Source organism: Mustela putorius, unplaced genomic scaffold, assembly GCF_011764305.1.
Source record: "Mustela putorius furo isolate JIRA1106 unplaced genomic scaffold, ASM1176430v1.1 tig00003972_pilon_pilon_pilon, whole genome shotgun sequence".
In the NCBI taxonomy this organism is placed as follows: domain Eukaryota; kingdom Metazoa; phylum Chordata; class Mammalia; order Carnivora; family Mustelidae; genus Mustela; species Mustela putorius.
Genome location: NW_025422115.1, coordinates 26,369,016 through 26,389,800, shown reverse-complemented (window position 1 = coordinate 26,389,800; position 20,785 = coordinate 26,369,016). Strand labels below are relative to the sequence as shown.

At 67.2% G+C, this 20,785-nt stretch overlaps 3 protein-coding genes across 14 annotated transcripts in view; 1 reads left to right on the top strand and 2 right to left on the bottom strand.

Moving 5' to 3' along the window:
• The first annotated feature begins 7 nt into the window (after positions 1 to 7).
• On the top strand, positions 8 to 11,510 carry UCKL1 (uridine-cytidine kinase 1 like 1). Of its 9 annotated transcripts, none has more exons than XM_045070776.1 (15): positions 8 to 167; positions 5,505 to 5,695; positions 5,912 to 6,018; positions 6,141 to 6,311; positions 6,397 to 6,468; positions 7,409 to 7,598; positions 7,687 to 7,748; positions 9,529 to 9,548; positions 10,145 to 10,243; positions 10,326 to 10,419; positions 10,504 to 10,566; positions 10,662 to 10,784; positions 10,863 to 10,970; positions 11,039 to 11,195; positions 11,280 to 11,510. In XM_045070776.1, the coding sequence occupies exons 1-15, from the start codon at positions 55 to 57 to the stop codon at positions 11,357 to 11,359; spliced, it is 1,650 nt and encodes a 549-aa protein (XP_044926711.1). In that variant the 5' UTR covers positions 8 to 54; the 3' UTR covers positions 11,360 to 11,510. The 9 variants fall into 9 exon arrangements, with proteins under 9 accessions (XP_044926711.1, XP_044926712.1, XP_044926713.1 ...); XM_045070777.1 differs by lacking the exon at positions 9,529 to 9,548 and adding an exon at positions 8,436 to 8,452; XM_013060207.2 differs by lacking the exon at positions 8 to 167 and adding an exon at positions 2,233 to 2,924.
• LOC101674437 lies at positions 1,417 to 3,627 on the bottom strand. The gene is made up of 3 exons (XM_004760059.3): positions 2,878 to 3,627; positions 1,968 to 2,084; positions 1,417 to 1,573 (listed from the first exon to the last, which is right to left on the bottom strand). Exons 1-3 carry the CDS (start codon positions 3,237 to 3,239, stop codon positions 1,417 to 1,419), a joined length of 636 nt encoding a protein of 211 aa, XP_004760116.1. The 5' UTR covers positions 3,240 to 3,627.
• A 4,924-nt stretch (positions 11,511 to 16,434) lies between the features above and the next one.
• The window catches only part of DNAJC5 (DnaJ heat shock protein family (Hsp40) member C5), a 39,329-nt gene continuing 34,978 nt past the window's right edge, over positions 16,435 to 20,785 (bottom strand). For all 4 annotated transcript variants that reach the window (XR_006603936.1, XM_045070781.1, XM_045070783.1 and 1 more), the window contains one exon: positions 16,435 to 20,673. Coding sequence is in view for 3 of the 4 variants with exons in the window: in XM_045070781.1 (XP_044926716.1) it covers positions 20,570 to 20,673 (104 nt within the window). In the remaining variant the exon portion in view is untranslated. The remainder of the gene's footprint in view (positions 20,674 to 20,785) is intronic.

Genomic DNA, 20,785 nt, shown 5'->3' with positions numbered 1-20,785 from the left:
GGCCCCAGAGCCCCGCCCCGCGGCCGGCCGCCTGCGGCGAGGCCTCCGAGCTCCATGGCGGCGCCCCCGGTCCCTGGCGAGGCGCCCCGCTTGCCTCCGGCGCCCGCTGCGGCCGGAGACGGGCCCGACCGGCCGCCGGAGAGGAGCGAGACCGCGTGCGAGGACCGGTAGGCGCGGCGCGCCGAGCTCGGGCTGGGGGCCGCGCACGCCCCCTCGCGTCCGCCGCGGGGCCGTGGGGCGCTCGCTGGCCGGCGGGGCTCTGGGCGCGCGAGGGCGGCGGGCGCCCGCCGTGGGAGGGTCCCGGCCGGGCGGGGACACCGAGCGTGCACCGCCGCGCCCGGGGGCCCGCGCTCGCGGCCAAGCCTGCGGACAGAGCGGCTTCTCCGGAGGTGGCTTCGGTGTCGGTCCCGAGGGGCGGGAGCGTGACCTGGCGCTCCGCGGGGGGCCGGCCCTGCCTCCGCTCTGCTCCTCGCCAGCGCCACGGCTGAATCCGGGTGCCTTCGGCCTGCCCCCTGCCCCCGGTGGGGCCGCGCCTCGAGGCTCGGTGGAGGCTCTGCACGAGCCTGGAGTGGGAGGGCGGAGCGGGGCCGGAGCCGCCCGTGACCCCGTCCGTGACCCCCGCCGGTGACCCCGCCGGTGACCCCGCCGGTGACCCCACCCGTCGCCCCAGCGGGGGAGGTGGAAGGGGCCCAGAGGGAGCGGGCTCCTGCCTCTGGGTGGGAACTGCCCCGGAGGAAGGCTCGCGACAGCCCCGGGGTCGGGGGGACCTGGAGGACCTCTCCGAGGCAGAGGTGCTGTGTGCCTGGGCTCCGCCAGGATGGTCTGGGGGCCGGGGCGCCGCTGTGTGCGCAGGGAGAGGACCGAGCGAGGGGCGCCCAGAGGGGGTGCACACCTTCCCGGCCCAGAGCGACTAGATGGTGGCCCGGGGTGGCTGAGTCTCGCAGCCCTGAGCGGCTCGGCCAGGCTGAGTCAGCCCCAGATCGGAGAGGGCAAGGCGGGAGGCGCCCTGGAGAGAAGCACTCCCTGAAGACATGGGCCGGTGGGCGCTGCGTCGAGTCCCCACCCCGTGTGCGGAGCCAGGGAGTGGGCACACGTGCCTGTCATGGGACCCGGGGAGCCAGAGGTCCCAGGAAGGGAGCCAGGGCCCGGCAGCGGCACTGTGGACTCTGGCGTGCTTCTCCAGAGGCCCCGAGGGCGTCCATCCTGGCACTGCCTCTGGGCGTCCCGGTTACTCCCCAGTGCTGGTATCCTGAGCGCTGCCCCACAGGCCCCACACGCCCCCCGCGGGCCCCAGAGCTGGTCTGGTCGCATCCGGGTGTAGGTGCCCACGACGGCGGCTGCATCCGTGTGCTCCGTCCGCCGCGCCGGTTGTGTTTCGTCTGTTTGCTCCCTAGAGGGTCAGGGACCTCGGACACCTTAGCGCTGGGCAGGCTGGCAGATAAGTGAGCGTTTGGGGGAGGATGGTGAGCCCCTCAGGCAGTCTCCTGGTGCAGTCCAGGTGGAGATGGGTCTGAAGCTGTGGCGGTGGACGGAGGCCGACCGGACCCGTCCAGAACGCAGGATCAAGCCGATTCTGCAGGCAGGTTTCCAGGGGGGTGGGGGAGGGGTCATGCAAGTCTCTGGAGCCTGTTTGAGCCCCTGTAGGGCTGTAGCCTCCCAGCCCCCCCAGTTTCTCATCTGTCCTGAGAAAGCCCTGATACCTCTCTGGCCCTGAGCTCGTCTGGGGTTCCTGGGGCCAGGGCCCAGTGGATCAGCACCTCCCTCCTCCCTCTGGCCTCTACTTACTCATCCGGCAAACTTCCCTAAAGCCGGCAGCGCGTCGGGCACCAGTGGCCAGCTGTGCTGCCCTGCCCGGGACGGCTCCCACCTCCGAAGTGTCCTGGGGGCCAAGCTCTTGTGGGCAAAGATGGAGAGTTCTGTCCCGCTCCAGGTGCCTCTGGACAGGGAGGCAGACTCACCCTTCTTACCTGGGCGGCCGGGAGAGGCTGCTCCTGAGGCAGCGTCCAGGAGTGGCCCCTCTTCGGGTGTGGGAACCCCACATGGAATTTTCTCTTCCCTGAGCCTCCATGTCGTTGGGAGGAAAGCTGGGAAGGAGGCCGGGGACTTAGGGACGCAGACCCTCGACCCTCGACACTGGCTGAACCCATTCTCCCTCCTGCTGCCAGGCTGGAGACCGGCTGTGTCCCGGGGCTGACGCTGAGCTCCACGTGGCCTTGGGGACCGGCTGGAGCCTACCCCTGGAGGGAGGGAGGGGCGGGCTGCTAGAGTTTCAGGTTGTTTATGCCTCTAGAAGGCACCTTGGGGCCGAGGGTGTGACAGTCAGCAAGGCTTGGCTGCCAGAGGGTTTCCGGGTTTTCCTCCCGCGGAGGGTGAGGAGGGGGTTGGTCCTCCAGTCCCAAGCCGGCCTGGGGTCTGGAGATTCTTGCCCCGGTGTTCTGGGGGAGGTGCACCACGGTCCCCAGCAAGCCTGGGCCAGCAGTATACCCGCAGGCGCACAGGAGGGGCAGTTCACACCCAGGGCTGGCCTGAGCTCGGCCAGGGCCCCACAGCCGTGTTCTTTCCGGCAGGGTCAGTGCTATTAATACCAGGAGAGCTCACAGCCCCCAGCCAGCTGAGCCTCTTAATGCCTGTGGCCTCAGCCTCTGAGGCGGCGGTGGGTCCTTTTCCTTCTGCACGGGGCTCTTGCAGCCCGTACTCTAGCTCCTCATCTGCGGGGCCGCCGGCCCACCCATGGGGGGGCAGTTCAGGTGGCCCCTGAGCTGTCCTGGGGGGCTCCTGTGGGCCTGAGGGACACAGTGGAGGTGTTCCTGTACACACCTGGGATCACCCTGCTGTCCGCTGTCCCGTGACCCAGACATGAGCAGCCCCCCAGCTTACCCTGGCATCAGGATCTCGGGGTGCTGGGCCCTTGGCGCAGAAGGCAGGTGAGTGGCAGGTGTGTGGTCTCCCGTGGCCATGGCGAGGCGACTGCCTCTGCTGGGTCTTGGCCGCTCGCAGCCCTGTGCGTCCTGTGTCTGATCGACCTCAGGGGTCCAGCAGGCCAGGTGGGTGCTCTGGGGGGCCCAGGCTGGGCTGGCCCCAGGAGGGGCTCGTTTTGCTTGGGGCTGTCTGTTACAGGCGAGTCTCTGTCCGTTGTGGCCCCTAATCCTTCGGTTTGAAGTTACCTTTTGTCGCCGTAACCAGACGCACGTCGTCCACCTGGGGATTGGGAAAGGAGATCTTGGGTGCGACATTCCCATTTCCAAGGTCGTGTCGTGAGAACATGGGGTGAGGCTTGCTCTGAGGTCACAGTGAGGCTTCCTCCCTCGCTCCCAGAGAGAGCCGGGGCTTTGGAAAAGGCAGTGGAGCTGGGCTTGGCTGCATACCCAGCCTGACACGGTTCAGACCCATCACACGCCCCAGATGGGGCGGGTTTCTGGCAAAGCTCTCTCTGGCCTACTTTCCGCTCTTCCTGGCGCATGGGCGCTCTTCCCGGGGACAGTGTCTGCCCCGGGCGGTCGGCAGCAGGAGCCTCAGAAGTCGTCAGTGGTCGTGGCCGTCACTGGCTCCGCAGGACCAGGAACACTCACAAATAAGGATTCAGAGTTTCCTGTTGGAGAGGCCGGGCCACTGCCCTGGGGTGAGAAGCAGGGCCCGTGGCGGACTGCGCGCGGCAGGCCGGCTGTGAGGGACCTGTGAGCTGCTGAGGCCCCTCCTTCGCAAGCCGGGTTGTCCACATCAGAGTTTTCAACCAGAAGGCACAGGGGAGGGGGGCGGGGGGCTGGACTTCGTTTTCTGCCCCCCCCCGCCCCGTCACCTCCAGGGCCACCGTGGAGCCCTCCTGCTGCCGCCAGGAGGTCAGTGCCTTGGGGAGCCCCGAGGCCTGCAGGCCCTGTGTCGTCAGAGGAGTGTTTCCAGTGCCTGGAGACGCCCCTACGCGTTCCCTCCTGCCCCCACCCCTGCCGTGTTCATCTCCGGCTTAACTGAGCAGGAATGTGGGGGCACCCCCGGGGCAGCTCCATGCTGGGCAGAGTCCCCCCCACACTTCTGGGTGGCAGTGCCTGACTCCAGAGCTGCACAGGTGACCCCGAGCACACAGACTGGCCAGTTACGTCTGTTGCTGTCCTGACAGCACGGAGCCACGACGGCCCTGTGTCGCCTGTCCCCCGGGATGGTGCCCCGTGGTTCTGTCCCGTGATGCCTGGTGTCTCGCTGCTGGGACTGGGCCACAGCTGTTCTCGCGGCTCTCAGGTGCTGCTGGTGTGACCTGTCTCACCTCCAGCTTTGACAGGTTCCTTCCACTGCCTCCTACCCCCAGACACACAGGCACACCGTCCTCCTCGCCCTGGGAAACAGCCGGGACTCCGGGAGGGCTGCGCAGCGGGAACATCGCGTTCCCGAGGTGGAGATGCCGGGGCCGTTCCAGACGCAGGAAGGCTCCCCCATGGCCCTCGGCGGCTGGCGTCGCCCTCGTGGGCGGGATTCCTGGCACCCTGTGGCCTCGCGCTGCTGGGTGTCGCAGGCTTGGTCTGTGCTTATAAGACATTCGAGGCAGCAGGATCCCAAATCCTCGTCCCCGGGGCGGTCGTGTCGGCGTCTTGTTCTGTGTGTCCTGTCCCGCTCGGACACTCACACGAAGGTGTGTGCAGGGAGCCCGCGAGCTCTGACGCCTGCAGAGCGGGTCCGCGAGGGGACGCTGGGGCCAGCCCAGCCCCTCTCTTGTGCGGGGCCACGAGCGCCTGCTCTCCAGCTTGTTCTGGCCGCGTGCGTCTCCACAGCAGGCTCTCGTGACCCAGCCCGTCCGCTCGGACTGAGGCGGGCGTCTCGCAGATGCTCGCTCCCCACTGGGCTGCTCGGCCAGACTGAGCCGCCTCAGACCTGTCCCTGTTGGGACTGAGGCGTTGGGCCTGCAGTCACACCGAGCCCCCTGTGAGCTGACGTGGACGTCAGCCTGTCACCGGGTGCGAGGGGCACAGCGCAGGCCGGTGCAGGGCTGCCAGTGCCTCCGCCAGGTGGGGTTTCCTGGTCGTGGCTCCTGGGGACGTGTGCCGTCTTGGTCTGCGGTGTGCGGGACAGCAGGAAGCAGAGGCTGCTCTGCGGGTCTCCGAGCCCAGGGTCTCTCTCCTGCACCCATGGCCTCCACCAGCCTGTTCGGCTTTCCGGTCAGCAGTCTGTCTGGGAGCCTCTCCTGGTGCGCCCCGCAGGGTGGCAGGGGTCGGGTCTTCTGGGGAGTGTTGTGGGAGGGAACACAGTCCTCGACGGGGTCCTGACTGGCCCTGCTGTGCCTCTCGCCCTCTGAGGGGCCCCGGGTGGCTGTCCTTTCCCTCACTGCCATTTGCTGTCCCTCTGGACGCGTGTGGACAGTGACCAGCCCAGGCCAGGAGCCCGTGGATGGGCTGCCGGTCGCTTTCCTTCGCACCGCTTCGGCTGCTCGCCAGGCCCGGGTGCCTGCGTCAGGGATGGGCCCCGGGGGATGGCGGCGTGGCTGGCCTGGGGCAGAGGCAGGCGTGTCTTCCCCTCTGCAGCAGCAGTGCCGAGTCCTTGGACAGGCTCCTCCCGGCCGTGGGCGGCAGGCGCTCACCCCGGAAGCGCACCACCAGCCAGTGCAAGTCGGAGCCGCCCCTGCTGCGCACCAGCAAGCGCACCATCTACACGGCCGGCCGGCCGCCCTGGTACAACGAGCATGGCACACAGTCCAAGGAGGCCTTTGCCATCGGTGAGCAAGGCGGGGCCTGCGCCGAGTGCCCGGCATGGTGCTGCTGACTGGAGCTGCCACGGGTCCCTGGGTGCCGTCGTGGAGAGCTGGGGGAGGTGGGGGGGTGGGGGACGCGGCAGGCAGAGTGTCGGCGTGTGGGGGGAGCACACCCCTGGAGCCAGGCTGGGGGGCCGGCCCTGCTGCTCTTGCTCAGGGTCGCTGGGCCTCTTTCCGCAGGCCTGGGAGGTGGCAGCGCCTCCGGGAAGACCACTGTGGCCAGGATGATCATCGAGGCCCTAGACGTGCCCTGGGTGGTCTTGCTGTCCATGGACTCCTTCTACAAGGTGAGGAGCGCGCCTGTGAGTGCAGGCCACACCCACGGAGGGCCTGGAGGCCCCGCCCCGGTCTCCGGTCTCCCGGCAGGGTGTGGAGAGGCCCACGGAGCCCCCGATCCCTCCTGCCGCAGGTGCTGACCACACAGCAGCAGGAACAGGCCGCCCACAACAACTTCAACTTCGACCATCCAGACGCCTTTGACTTTGACCTCATCGTGTCCACCCTCAAGAAGCTGAAACAGGGCAAGAGTGTCAAGGTGCCCGTCTACGACTTCACCACCCACAGCCGGAAGAAGGACTGGGTAGGCCTCATGGGCTGGGGCTGTGCGCGCCCGCCTGGGAGCACAGCAGGCGCCGCGGGCGACCGGCTGCACCATCCCTTTGCAGAAAACACTGTACGGGGCAAACGTGATCATCTTCGAGGGCATCATGGCCTTTGCTGACAAGGCGTTGCTGGAGGTGAGGACGGGGCTCAAGGCTCACGGTCCTCCTGGGGATGTCCGTCCCTGCTTCTCCGTGGTTCTGACCCTAAGTTCGCCTCCTCCGAGCCGGCTAAGCCGCTCGCTCCGTCCTATCCTGGTGGTGCAGTCACTGTGTGTTGGGTGGGGAACGGCCGCTCCTTGGAGCGTGGGTCAGTGACATTGGGTGGAGCAGACCCACCGCTCACACAGGCAGAGTGCAGTGCCCTGGGGGGGGAGGTGGCCTGCGGAGGGGCTCACTCTCAGCTGTGGGTGCAAAGCCCTGGGCCAGTGCCTCGACCTGTTCTCATGCTTCCTCACCCTCTTGTGTGAGGCGCCTCTGCGGCTCTCAGGTCCCTGCAGTGGCTGCGGTCAGAGTGACCTCTCTGAGGTCAGAGTCCACATTGGCGTGCACGTGTGAGCAGTTGCCTGGGATGGAGGCAGCCTCCTGGGTCGGTGCCTTCGGACCCCCGAGAGGCGTGCACAGCAGCAGCCTTCCCGCCAGGCCCTGCTGTGGGTGGCTGCCTCTGCCACCCGCCCTGAGAACCAGGAGGGAGGCCTGTGCTTTGGTCCTTGTTCCTTGTCATTCTGAGGCCAGTAAGTTTGGGCTCAGGCTCAGGGAACCTTGTTGACTACCAAGCAACTCTCCAAGCCCAAGCGCTATGGTGGGGGAGGTGAGGCGGGGACAGTCCCTGTGCCCTGGCACGTGCAAGGGCATGTGGACAGCTGGCACCCCACGGAAATGCTGCCGGCTCCCTCCCGCCTGTGCGGCCAGGGTCCGTCCAGTGCCCTTGACTGAAGCCCGGTGGACAGTGGCCCGCCCCCGCTGAGTTCCCCACGACTGTGCACACTGCCCGCCAGACCTGCAAGCTGCCCCGTGGGCCTGGTGTGGTCCCAGGATGGTGCCACGCTCTGCTCAGCACCTCGCCGTCCCCGTCCAGCTCCTGGACATGAAGATCTTTGTGGACACAGACTCTGACATCCGTCTGGTGCGGCGGCTGCGCCGGGATATCAGTGAGCGTGGCCGGGACATTGAGGGTGTCATCAAGCAGTACAACAAGTTTGTCAAACCCGCCTTCGACCAGTACATCCAGCCCACGATGCGCGTGGCAGACATCGTGGTGCCCTGGGGTGAGCCTGCACACCCGCCTGCCGTTGGGCGTGTGGGCAGGAGGGGCCTTGGTCCCCCGCGTGACCCTCCTTGCCCGTCCTGTCCCAGGGAGCGGGAACACGGTGGCCATCGACTTGATCGTGCAGCACATGCACAGCCAGCTGGAGGAGGTGAGCCAGCTGGGCCAGGCCCTCGGGCCCCTGCAGCCCCCCGGGCCCTCTCCCTGCTCCCCGACTCCCCTGCTGCTGCTCGCACCGCCGTCTGCCCTCCCCCGCCCCTGTGTGTCCATTGTCCTCTGCCCTGTTCCGGCGTCCGGTGCTCCGGGCCTGCTCGCTCAGCCCCAGCCCTCTGTGTGGGCCAGAGACCGCGTGGGGTGCCTTCTGGGCCTCCTGGCCTGAGCTGGGCCTTGAGTGGAAGGGTGCGCTCCTGTCCCTCCCAAAGCTTCAGGGGACTTTGGGGTTTTAGCGCTGAGTTCCACATCCAGGGCGCTCCAGGAGGGTTGCCCCAAGCTGAAGTTACGTGCCCTGGGCTGGCCAAGGGTCCTGCCCCTCTGGGCAGGCTTCATAAGGGGGTGTTGGAGGCCTGAGGAACCGGGCCCCAGGAGCCCAGGCTCGTCATGCCCCATCCAGAGGGTGCCCAGGCTACGGGCCGTAAGAACGGGCACCCTCCGGTGCCGGGCGGCTACCTGGGACTGTCCCTGGGGACGGAGGCAGGTCCTTTCCCGGGCGGGTGGGCCTGGCAGGTTGAGGCGCACAGTGGCAACGGGCTGTGCTGTCCGGCGACGGCAAGGTGAGCCGCGCTGCCGCCGCTGACACGCCGCCCCCATTCCCTTGTGTCTCCCCGTGTTGCTGCCGCAGCGTGAGCTCAGTGTCAGGTAAGACTTCCCAAACCCGTCTGCACCGCCGGAGGCACTTCCAGCATCCACAGGCAGCTCGGAATTTGGGGTGTCACCTGGGCAGGTGGGAGGGTCCTCTGGTGTCACGCCCATCCCCCCGGGGTCGCCCCGCCCTGGGCAGACGATGGCTTGGTGGCCTCCACCCTGCTTTTGTCTGTCTTTGCTGGTAGCCGAGGAAACAAAGGCACAGAGAGGTTAAGGCACTTGCCCCGGATCACACAGTGCCCGGACCCTGGTCAGACCTCTCTGGAGGCCTGTCCCCCACAAGGGGGGCTGGCTGCACGGGGTCTGCCGTCAGAGGGCACTGCTGCCCCGAGCCAGCACGGCTGGGTCCCCCCACGTTAGTGCTCAGTAGGCATGTCCCTCAGCAGCCAGAGGGTCCTCTGCCGGACCTTAGGCTCCAGCCTGGATGCCCCCAGACGGTGAGGCCCCAGCCCCCGACCCCCTCCTCACGCTGGCCCTGAGAGCCCGAGGGGAGCTCTGGACGCCCCAGGAGAGAGCGGATGGAGCGCCCACCCCACAGAGTGCCCCGCACTAGTGACCTGCCTGTAGCCGGGGCTTTCTGTGGAACCGGGGAGAGTCCGGAGAGTCGGTTCTGTGAACGGGAGAGTCCCGTTCACGCTTGGGAGCCCTGGAGCGGGTGCCCTGGGAACGGGCCCTGCAGCGTGCTGCCCTCGCGCGAGTCACCGCTGGGCTTTCATCCAGACGGAGGCACCGGCAGGGCTCGCCCTGCCGGGTCCCCGGGGGAGCCCTTGTCTTGAGCATCAAGTTTCCAGGGTGGCAAACTTGAAAGAACACCTAAGCGCGGCGGGCTCTCCACGGTCCGGCCAGCCCAGGAAGTGGGACTGGTGGGCGCGCGGTGGGGCCCGGCGGCGGGGTGTGGGCAAAGCCTCCCGGGTTTCCCTGCCACCTGCCTCTCCTCGCCCTCAGGCCAGCTGGTGGCCCCGGGGACTCACCCCCCTGCTCAACGGTCTTTTTCTCTTTGTTCTCTTCCTCGTAAACCCTTGGGTTTCCTGCCCTGTTCCCTCCCTGAACACTCTTCACCTGGCGAGCAGAGGAAGCTGCGCTGGGATATGTGAGGACAGAGTGCGCGCTGGTGGTGCTGCCGTGCTGTGTGCGCTGGGGGCGGGGGGTGCTGCTCCCGCTCGCCCCGCCCCGCCCCTCCGCCCCGCCCCGCCCCGCCCCTGCCCCCTCCGCCCCGGGGGAGGGGGTGCTGCCGCGGGGCTGGCCCCGGAGGGGGCCGGCTCTGCCCGCGTCCCCTGTGAAGGGGCCCTGCCTGCCCTGGAGGGGAAGGGTCAGGACGAGGCTTGGCCCCGAAGCTCAGCCGTTCCCGAGAGACCGGTTCTGGGGTTGGGGACCAGCCGCCCATCGTGGGGGCGGAGGGTCCTTCGCTCGCGCTGCCTGGTCCCCTTTGGCTTCCTGCGGGCCAGCGCAGGAGGGGCTCCGGGCTCGGAGGGGAGGCTCGCGGCTCAGGCCCTCGCTTCCCCTGATGGTCAGCCGCTGCTCAGCCTCCGCCCGGCGGGGGTCCTCGGGCCGGGGCAGGCCCCCACCTGCACACCTCTCTGTCCCCATCACGTGCGCCCCGCCCCCACACACAGTGTCCGGCGTGGGAGGACGGGGCTCCGGGAGGCGACACCCCTTCTTGAGTCCCCAACCACTTTGCGTTCCCAGGGCCGCGCTGGCCTCGGCGCACCAGTGCCACCCCCTGCCCCAGACGCTGAGTGTCCTCAAGAGCACGCCGCAGGTGCGGGGCATGCACACCATCATCAGGTGAGGGCCGTGCAGGCGGGGGTGGGGGGGGGCCTGCGAGGCGGGAGGCCCGGCGGCCCCGCTCAGCCCGCGCGTTCCGCAGGGACAAGGAGACCAGCCGCGACGAGTTCATCTTCTACTCCAAGCGGCTGATGCGGCTGCTCATCGAGCACGCGCTGTCCTTCCTGCCCTTCCAGGTGCGGGGCGGGGGCGGGCGGGGTGGGGGTGGGGGGCAGGCGGCGGCTCCCCGCGCTCAGCAGCGCCGCACGGCCTGTGCGCAGGACTGCGTCGTGCAGACCCCGCAGGGGCAGGACTACGCTGGCAAGTGCTACGCGGGGAAGCAGGTACCCGCTGGGGCGCAGCCCGGGGACACGGGGTGGGGCGGCCGGGGAGGCGGGCGGTCCGGCCGGCTCAGCGCCCCCCGCGTGCGGGCCCCCAGATCACCGGCGTGTCCATCCTGCGCGCGGGCGAGACCATGGAGCCGGCGCTGCGGGCCGTGTGCAAGGACGTGCGCATAGGGACCATCCTCATCCAGACCAACCAGCTCACCGGGGAGCCGGAGGTGCGGGCGGCGCCGCGGGGGGGGGGCGCGGGAGGGGCAGCTCCAGGTTGGGACCGGCCCTGACTCGGCGCCCCGCAGCTCCACTACCTGCGGCTGCCCAAGGACATCAGCGACGACCACGTGATCCTGACGGACTGCACCGTGTCCACGGGCGCGGCGGCCATGATGGCGGTGCGCGTGCTCCTGGTGAGTGGCCGCGGGGGCCGGGGTGGGGGGCAGGCCCGGTCGGCATTGACCGGCCCCTTCGGGCGCAGGACCATGACGTTCCGGAGGACAAGATCTTCCTGCTGTCGCTGCTCATGGCAGAGATGGGGGTCCACTCGGTGGCCTACGCGTTCCCACGAGTGAGAATCATCACCACGGCGGTGGACAAGCGCGTCAACGACCTTTTCCGCATCATCCCTGGCATCGGTGAGGCCGCCCGGGGCTGAGCAGTGGTGCCCGCCGGCCTGCCGGGCCTGAGTCCCCACCACAAGGGCCTCCTCCTCTCCACAGGTAACTTCGGGGACCGCTACTTTGGGACGGACGCGGCGCCCGATGGCAGTGATGAGGAGGAAGTGGCCTCCGCGAGCTAGCCGCCCGCCTGAGCCTTCCCGCCGTGCCACCCCCAGGGCTCTTGTGCCTCAGGGCCCTGCGCAGGGATGTCCTAACTGATTTTAATTAAGAAGGATGTTACCGCTGTAACCTACTCTATACATTTTATAAAATAAAGTTTGGGAAAAGGAAGCCGTGCCTGGTCAGCTGGGGGCACTCACTCGGGTGCTGTCCTGCCTGAGACCTGGGCTCGCGGAGTAGCCCCAGCGCCCAGGCCGCAGGGCCACACGGGGAGGGAGTGAGTTGAGGAGCTCAGAACCTCTCCTTAGCCGGCCCAGAACTTGCGGTTCCTGCTCCTGCACTGGGCTTCCCCTACAGTCTGGGCTCAGTGTCTGTATTTGGGGGGTAGAGCTGGGGCCCACAGCTCCTGGTTCTGCTAGATGGGCCCCTTGGTGGCACCCTGGCCTGGACCTAGGGCTCTGGGTCTCAAGAGGCGGCCTCTGCAGCCACCCACCACCCCCGCCCCCACCGCCAGTTTGCACAGTGCGGGAACCAGCCGAAATCAGCGTGTGGGCGGCTGTAGGAGGGAGTGGCGGGTTGTCCCTGCTGCGGGCAGGAGCCTCACTTGCAGGGGAGATGGCCACACAGTGTCCACGGGCCAGCCGTACCGTTCAGGGCCAGAAACCCACCTCCAGCTCTGCTTTTATTGCTTCTGCAGCTCCCCCCAGACAGCCTGTCTGTGGCGGATCTGCCCTGGGGTGGGGAGTTTGTGCATGGTGCAGAGTTCCGGGCTGCCGGGAGTGGGCAGTCCTGGCTCCCTACCCCCCTGTCGTCCAGACCTGGGTCTTGCCTCTTTCCCGCCCGTCTGGTCTCCTTGAACGCCCCCACACCCCAACAAAGGCCATGTCATGGAAAAGCTCGCGGGGGCGGGGACAGGAAGTCACCCGGTGGGGGCCAGGCCAAGGGCAGGCAGACATAGGCAGGAGGCTTGTCCAAGGGGTGGCCAGACACCGGGGGCAGAGAATCCACACAGGGCCCAGAGGTCAGCAGGAGGAACTTCTGCCGGAGCTGGTGAGTGGACCCCTCCCCCATGTTCCAGAACCCCTGCTCCCTCTGTCCTGGTGCCCTGTGGTGGGAGCCTGGCCGGACCGGCTTGGGAGGGGTGCTGGGACCCTGAGGCTGGGAAGATGGCTTCCTGTCACGCCAGGTCTTCCAAATAAGGAACAGTTACTGAGGAGCGGCGGGGGTGGGGGTGGGGGCCTCCCCAGAGTCCAGCCCGGGGCCGACCAGCTCCCTAAGAATAACCCAAACCCACAGATGCACGTGCATGAACAAGCACCAGGCACAGGTCTCACGCACTGTGGCCCAGAGGCCCTCACCCAACTCAGCCACCACCTCTGGGGGAGGACAACACGGGGCCCAGGGCAGAATGGGGAGGCAGGAGGTCTGAATCAGAGGATCTGCCCCCTCCGGCTCTGGGCCGCTCATCTGAGGCAACTGGGGGAGGCTAGGCCACGGGCTAGGGGACCTGTTGAGCCCATTTCCTGCTAGGCCGCTGCGGTGGCAGAAGTGGGTCACTCTCCAAACAGCGCTGGGAGAGGGTCTTCCAGATGCCGACGGAAGGAGGGAGCAATTGCTCCGGCCCCTGGGAGCCTCCTTGTCCCAGAGACAGGCCTGGAAGCCAGATCCAAGACTCCCCCGGGGACACCCAACACAGCTCACGGGACACATCAAGGGACTGCAGCGTGGGGAGAAGGCTTAGGCGTGGCCCTCCAGGGGTGGACGAGCCCATCCCTGGGGAACGCTGGGGGTTGGGGAGGGGTGGGGCAGGCACCTGGGGGAGCAGTTGAGGGGAGCAGGGAAGACAGAGCTACAACCTGGACATAGCCTCAGGGCCTGGCAGGGGAAGAGGTGGGTGGGGTGTAGACCTGGAGCCCACCCTAGACGCTGGTCCAGAAGCTCCCACAACACACTGGCCTGCTGAGGGCTTTGCCTGCTGTCCCTGGGTAGTGCCTCCAGGACCGGCCAGCCTGAGAATGGTGTCTCCAGGGTCAATCTCAGGTTCGTCAGTCCGTGAGGTGCTACCCCTTCCCCTGCAGCGGCCGCCACAAGGCGGAGAGGGAAGCTTGGGGTGTGCCCCTGCCGGGAGACAGAGCCCCAGACTGAGCGCTGGGGACATACAGTTGTCACGCCAAGTGGGGCAGGCCATGCAGGCTGTCCGTAGGGGCTGGGGGCTGGCATGGCCAGGGGAAGGACTCCACCCCTCCTGGGGCCTCAGTGGGCCGCCTGGAGTCGGGACACATGCTGGAAGATGCCTGAGTTTCTAGGCCCCACTGCTCCAGCAGGGACCCTGAGCACAGGGCCAGAGGGCGGGAGGCTGGGGACTTCGAGGCTCAGCGCAGAGGGGCTGGAGGTTTGGTAAGAGCAGATTCTGAGGTGCGAAGGGGCAGGGCAGGGGTGAGTGGGTGGACTGGGGCTGGGCTGGGGTTAGAAGAGCAAGAAAGGGGTAATTTGCACATGGAGGCGCACGGGGACCCACTCTCCGACCGCCACATGCTGGGGCCAGAGGAAGGGCTGGGGGTGAGCTGCACCCACCTCCAACGACGCATCAGGGATCGCTTGCGGGCCAGTGGGCCTGGCTCCCGTCCTCAGGCTCCTCTGGTCACCACCCCACTTGCAGCGGGGGCCCAAGAACCGCCGGGGCTGGTGAGGCTGCCTGGAGCTAGCGCCGGCCCCGCCCCCCACCATGTCCACCCTCCCCCCGCCCCCGCCCCAGCCCGGCGGAGCACCCTCAGCCTGGACAGAGGGGCCCGCTTGGGAGCGAGCGCGCAGGGGAGGGGGCTGCGGCCTCGGAGACCCCCAGAGTTGGACGGAGGGTGGGGGAACCGGGGCGCAGAGCAGGGTCTGAGTAGGAGCAGGAGGTCCCTCTGAAGCAGGAGAGCCCAGTGTCCGGGACTTGGAGGGTCCTTCCTGCCGGGGCCTCCCCTTCCGGCTCCGGCCAGGGACCCCTCCAGACCCGGCAGGCCGCCCCCTGCGTCCTGCCCGCGCTGGTCTTGGGTGCCGGGGGGCCCCCTGGGGCTGTACGTGGGTCTCCTGCGGGGTGGCTACTGTGGCCAGGTTGAGCCCTGTGTCCCCAGACCCCTGCCCCCGTCGCACATTGGGCAACTCCCCACCCCCCACTGCCTCTCCTGGAGAGGCGAAGGGAGGGCCCCCCGCGCCCCAACACCTGCCCCGCGAGGCTCACGGTGGCCCGCGGCTCCCAGGTCGCGCTCCTCACGGGCGGTGCGGAGAGGGAGGAGGCCGTGCACCCAGACCCCCGTCCGCGCATGGCGACCAGGACCTCCGCCAGGAGCCCAGAGTTCCAAGACTGGCCGTGGGGCAGAGGACTTTGGGAATCTCCGGGAACTGCCACTGAGCCGCACCCCCCACCCCGCCGTTGGCCCCCAGTCCCCTAGGTCAGGGATACAAGACGTTGCGGCCCTGGGTCAGGGGAGGAGCGAGGTCCCGCTGCCCATCACCCAGAATGGCTGGCATGAGGGCTTGGAGACCTCCGTGTGGCTGCGAGAACCCCACGGGAAACGCGTGGTGAGGCCAGGAGGGGAGAGGGGCCTCCCCAGCCGCAGACAGCGCAGCCACTGAGAGCAGCCTGCGGCGCCCCCGGGGTTAGTCCAGCTCTGGTCAGCAGCGAAGACCTGAGCGCCCGTGTCCTCCATGAGCAGGGGCGGCAACCAGACCTCGGTGGCGGACGCCTGGAGAAACCCCCACCCTGAATGAAAGCTCCCACTGGCCCAGCACCGGAGGCAGCTTCAGGCTAGACATCCTAAAATCAGGAACGACACAGGATCTGCGGCCGCACACGGGCAGGCTGGTGGCCGCCGCAGGAGGGGGCGCTGGGACGGCCGGCAGGTCTACACCGCCTGACCTGTCTACTCTCCTTCATGGAGATTCTGAGTCACAACTGCTTCGTGTGTCCCAGACGAAGGGTTCCTCTCAAGGTGCTTCTTGCATCATTCTGAGTGCTTTTATGCTGCTTTATTTTTTTCAAACTATTTTTGCCTTGCCCTGAGTTCAGTCAAGGGAACAAAAGACCCAGCACCCTGACCTCAGAGGGTCCCAGGTACGAGAGGGTGTGGAAGGTGGCACCTGCGGCCTGGGCCTTGTGGTCACACCCACAGAACCTCCTGGGTGTGGGTGGCCTCTCCCGCCTAAGGCCAGGGTCCCTGGGCCCGAGTCTCTGGTTAGGCCCCGCCCACCGACAGGACCCCATCCGCCTCCATGTGTGCAGAACCCCCAGGGACACCCCTGCCCTGAGGCGAGACGGCACTTCCTACGAGTCTGCCACTAGACATTTATCTCCGGGAAGAGAAGACAGAGGCACAGAGGTGGTGTCAATGGGGCCAGACACCCGAGGCTGTGACCCACCAGTGTCCCCGGCCAGGCCCTGCCCCATGCTCTCAGAAGCTCCTGGGAGTCATGACCGTCCTCCACCCGACATGCTGCTGGCGGACGTGACCCAGGTGGACACGGCAGCCGAGTCCAGGCACGAGGACAGGAGTAGACCCCACACTGATTCGCTGGGTGGAGGAGGCAGTGGGACAATCCCAGGAAGCCCCTCTGAAGGGCCAGGCACAGAGGTGGACACATCTCGGCACGGAGCCAGGCCCAGGTGTGAGGGACGCGGCCGTCACCCTTTGTCCACCTTGTGGCTCCCGGCCGAGGACAGGGCCGCTGTGTAGCGGAGGGCTCGGGCCCAGGCTGGCGAGCTGCCCCGGGGCCCCTGCAGCCCAGCGGCCTGCGTTCGTGACCGGAGGACGGAGGGTGATGCCCGGCTGTGTGGGCAGCGGGGACGGTCCCGGGCTGGGGCGGTGGGCGGAGTTCCCGACAGCCAGCCAGGCGGCCGAGGGGAGAGAAGCAAGGGCGCATCCCGGGAGCGCTGCAGAACCCGGTCCACGCCGGCCGGGCTGACGGGACCCTCTCCTCACTGCGCCGGGGGCGCGGACAGCACCTGGAAGCGGAACCCAGCAGGGCCTCTGTCCGCACTTGGGCTGCGAACACGCCGTGCACAACTCCCCTGGAAAAGGGCTCTGCGGGGTCACTGAATGAGACACATGCCTGGTTTGCCGTGAAAACATTTATTTTACAACAGTTATCATTATCTTAAGGTCAACATTCAGACATACAGGATGGAGATCACGGAACCGTCCTAAGCCTCCAGCCGGGCCCTTGGGGCACACATGGGGGTTGGGGTCAGACGCACACCCACCTAGCGCTGTGGGATTCCAGCAACAGGACGAAACCAGAAACCAGCGCACGGACAGCTGCTTGCCATGCATCGCATTTAGTATTTTCAAACAGTGTGTGTATATATATATATCTGTGTGTGTATATATATATATGTATTTCAGTGTAAACTGCCTCCTCGCACTTAGCTTGAAACATTGTCCCATTTTCTAGGGAAACAAAATCTACAAAAAGCTACTGCCTATACCTGAGCCCAGCCCCTTCCTCAAGGACAGCATCGTGTGGCCCCTCCTCCTTCCCCGGCGGCCCCCTCCCAAGCCAGACCTCCAGTCGGGGCAGAGTCCCCTTTGGAATGTCCTCTGTCACTGACTGTTATCGGAGGCTCAAAAAATTGGTTTTAATGTTTCAAGGGTGGGAAAGGCTCCCAGATGTCACAAAAGGACACTCCCCTGGAGGTCAAGTGAGCCGACGGGTGGGCCCCCCGGGATGGGCTTGGCACTGTGACAGTCCCCTCCTCAGGAGCCCCAGCACCCTGCCGCCAGAGAAGTTGCCACCTGCAGGACGAGGCCGCCACAGCACGTGCAAAGCCCAGGCACTCAGCAGGGCCGGTGTCCACCTCTGCGCACCCAGCAAAGGAGTGCGCCACCGAGACCCTGTTCGAGACCCGACTCCCAGGAAACCCAGGCCGTCTGGGGTCAGACCGCCGGACAGCAGCAGTCACGCCCGCGGCGGGGTACACACACGTACACACACGTACACGCCGAGAGCCGCCCCGGCCCGCACCACAGCGCACTGCCGGCGTGCGTGGAAGGACAGCACAGACGGAGCTTCTGCCACATCCACAGGACGCGCCACAACCAAAGTAGCAACGACGGGCAGGAGGCCTGTGTCACACGGGCTCACGGAGCGCGCTGCGGACGGACGGACAGCCGCTCTTCCACACTCCCACCCACCCCTCGGGAGGCCCCCCGAGCTCTGCCTGCACGCGGGCACCCACCCCACTCGCTGGCTGTCCCATCCCGAGGGCCAGCGGCCAGGAGGCCACGCGTCTCTGTCTCCCCAACTGCCCGCCGCGCAGCAGGCATCCTCCAGCTCCGGCTCACCCGCCGGGCCCAGCTGCGGTCAGAACGCAGGCGACAGTCCCAACAGCCACACCGGGCGGCCACCAGCGTGGAAAGGCCACCCGCTCTAAGCCCCACGCACGGCGGCCGCAGCTTCCCCCACAGCACTGACCGGGAACTACGAAGCCTCACACACACTGAGCCGTAACATCTAAAGCAGTTTGAAAGCAGAGAAAGCCAAAGGGAAAACAAGAGAAGACCAAGCACGTCACTGAGCAGGAACGGAAACGGACAGGCCAGCAGCTGCCAGCAGCCGCCCCGCAGGGCCCTCCTCTGCTCCCCACCAGCCACCGGCTGCCCTGGGGGCCTCCTGGGTCGAGCCCCGCACTTTGGGACACGGGACGGGCTTCGGCCTGCACCGGCCCAGCACTCCCTGGCCACATGTGGCCCGGGCTCCGGGCAGCCCTAGAGTGAGGGCTCAGGGACTCTCGCAGCCGTGCGGTGGGCAGACGGGCGCTCCTCCAGACCGGGAAAACACACGACCACTCCAGGAAAAGGGAAACGCAACCGGGTTGCTGACGTCGACTGTGGAAGCGGCTCCGCGTCCGAATCACCAGGTGGAAATGCCTTCAGGGCCAGGTGGGGAGAGTGTGAGGCCCCTGTCTGGGCCCTGGGGACCCTGGGCCTTGGGCAGTCACCACCACCACCACCTTTAGGGTTGTTATCATGGCTGTCATGATTTATTTAGTTTTCACAAATTCTACAGGAGCCCGGGTTCGACAACCTTCCAGACCGGCTCCTCCCCCTGAACCCAGGTCCCCAGACGAGCCTCCCCTTCTGTCGCGTGGAAGCCGCCCGTCGAGGACTCGCTCGGACCTGTGGGGTGGGCCTTGAGGTTTCCCGACTGCACAACTGCAGGGAACCCCCGAGTGGGGAGGCTTGCTACCTCCAGTCCCAGCTCTGAACTCGGTTCTTGACCATCCCATGAAATACAGGTCAGAAAGTTACTCTCAGAAACATCACGAAGCTGCGTTCTTGTTGCTGGGCCGGGACTGACCAGCAGATGGACCTGTGGTCTCACCGCCTCCCTAGTCCAGGGTGGGTCAGTGACTTTCTGATTTTAGCATGATTTAAGATCATAGTGCAAATTTTCTCTCTCACTGAATGTCTTCATGATTATTTTAATGAACAAAAGCCAAAAACAATAACAGAAAACAAACAAACAAAGGACCACAAACCTGCCCAAGGACCTGGGAGTGGCCACCACTGCAGCAGCTACAACCGGCCACAGCCCGCCACCGCCCCCCAGCACTGCGCTCGGAGCCTGTCCCCGTCCTGCACGGACGCTGCCCTCCCGCCACAGCCCGTTCCGGGCCGGTAAGAACCTGCGCTCCGCACAGCTGTGGGTGGCAGACAAGGGCCAGGGCCCAGCAGGTGAGCGGGGTGCAGGCTGGTGGTGGTGGAAACGGGGGGCCGTGGGAACACGCTCTGGTGCGCCTGAGCCGACACGGTCCCCCTCGTCCGTCACCTACTACACACGCAGGAGACACGCACCAGCAGCCACTGGTTCCTTCTGTGGAAACCGCTTGGGTCTCCGGCGACCAGTGCAGGCTCAGCAGGGAGCCACGCCACATCCAGGGCTGCTGGGAGTGCGGGGACCAGTGTGACCTCTGGGCCAGCACGGGCCCATCGTAACCCGTTTCTCGTCCCCTGCAGCAGAGGCGCCACCCACAAGTTCTGGGTCAAAGACAAGAAGGACGGACTTCCCACGGGTCACGGAAGGCGCTGCTCGAGACAACGGCGAGCGGAGGCTCTGTGGTCAGGCTGCCGGCTCACAAGCCAGGGACACCGGGCTATGCCTTTGGTCCAGCTGGTCCTTCCTCCAGGAACCCGGCGTCTCTCGCTCGGCCCGAACCATCGACGGTGACCGAAGGGAACAGGCGAAGGACGGTGGGGACGGGCAGGAGCTCTGGGAAGCTCAGCGGAGGGGGCTGGGCTCCGCACGTGGGCTTCCCGGGGTGATCGAGCCGCACTCCACCAGCGGCCTGCACGGTCAGCCCCTCTGACAGCAGCACACTGGTCACTGCTACCATCTGGGGTTCCTAGAGGTCCCAGAAGGACCACCAGGAGGCCAGGCAGGCCTGAAGGAATGTGGAGGTGGCCGGAGGGGTGGGGAGACGGAGGAGTGTGGCCCCATCAGTCCAGCTCGTGGCCTGGGGACGGGGTGGGAGCGTGGGAGAAGCGGCGCCTCGCTGGGGGAGGGAGCGCGCCCCGAGGACCACGGGACGTGGAAACCGAGGCCGTGCCCAGGTAGAAAATATGGTCCTGCGGTCACCAGAGCCTCCCACACCTTCCACAACGAGCCTCCCCATGGGCAAGACTCTGCCGCAAGGCCAAGCAACCGAGGCAAACAGACCCGCACAAACCAACACCACAGAAATGCTGACGGGACCGGGCAAAGCGGGAGGCCACGCCAGCTCCTTCCCGGCGCGGCGTCCAGAGGCGCTGCCTGCGTCCAGACCGCTGCCGAGCACAGGGTGCGGACTGGACCCCCCACCGACACCAGGGAAAGGAGCCACCCTTCCTGCCCCAGGCTGCTTGGCGGGGACCCCACACGCAGCCCTGGTCGGTGCAGCGAATCGTAAGCCCCGAGGGAGATCCACGGCCCGGTAACAGAGCCGCGCCGCGGCGCGCCCACAGCGCAGACAGGGAACAGAGCCGCACATGCTATTAGAGAAGGAGGGACGGAAGGAGGAGGAGCTAAACCGCTTTGAATACCGCATGCGACGCACTTCACGCGCTGGGGGCGACAGGCAGGTGGGCACAGAGGTGGGCAGGGCCCCGGCGGGCCGGCAGCTGCGCGCTCCCCATCTCTGTGACGACGGTCCGTGACTCTAGGGGTGAAGTGGCCGAGTGCCGGGCTAGCCTCTACTGCGGCCACTCCCGGGCCTAGTTGAAGCCGTCGGTGTGGTAGCTGGGGTGGGAGTCGGCCGTGAGCTGGGTGGTCTCCGTGGCCGACGCGGGCTGTGCGACGACGGGCGTGTCTGTGGCCTCTGCAAAGCAAGCACACGCATGCTCATCGGCGCGGGCGGCCGCGACGGCACGCAGGGCCCCGACACCGTCCGTGCTCCGCGGCCTGGCCGCTCCGGCGGGGGCTGGGGGGCA

What these genes read in the sequence shown, in the direction of transcription:
- LOC101674437 (XM_004760059.3), bottom strand. Translation starts at nt 3,239, where the DNA reads ATGGGAATGTCGCACCCAAGATCTCCTTTCCCAATCCCCAGGTGGACG. An exon ending in CCCGAGATCCTGATGCCAGG is followed by an intron (nt 2,085 to 2,877) that starts GTAAGCTGGGGG and finishes CCTCCTTCCCAG; the next exon opens with CTTTCCTCCCAACGACATGG. An exon ending in AGCCTCTCCCGGCCGCCCAG is followed by an intron (nt 1,574 to 1,967) that starts GTAAGAAGGGTG and finishes ACCTGCCTGCAG; the next exon opens with AATCGGCTTGATCCTGCGTT.
- UCKL1 (XM_013060205.2), top strand. Translation starts at nt 5,371, where the DNA reads ATGGGCTGCCGGTCGCTTTCCTTCGCACCGCTTCGGCTGCTCGCCAGG. An exon ending in AGCTCACCGGGGAGCCGGAG is followed by an intron (nt 10,785 to 10,862) that starts GTGCGGGCGGCG and finishes GGCGCCCCGCAG; the next exon opens with CTCCACTACCTGCGGCTGCC. An exon ending in CCGCATCATCCCTGGCATCG is followed by an intron (nt 11,196 to 11,279) that starts GTGAGGCCGCCC and finishes TCCTCTCCACAG; the next exon opens with GTAACTTCGGGGACCGCTAC.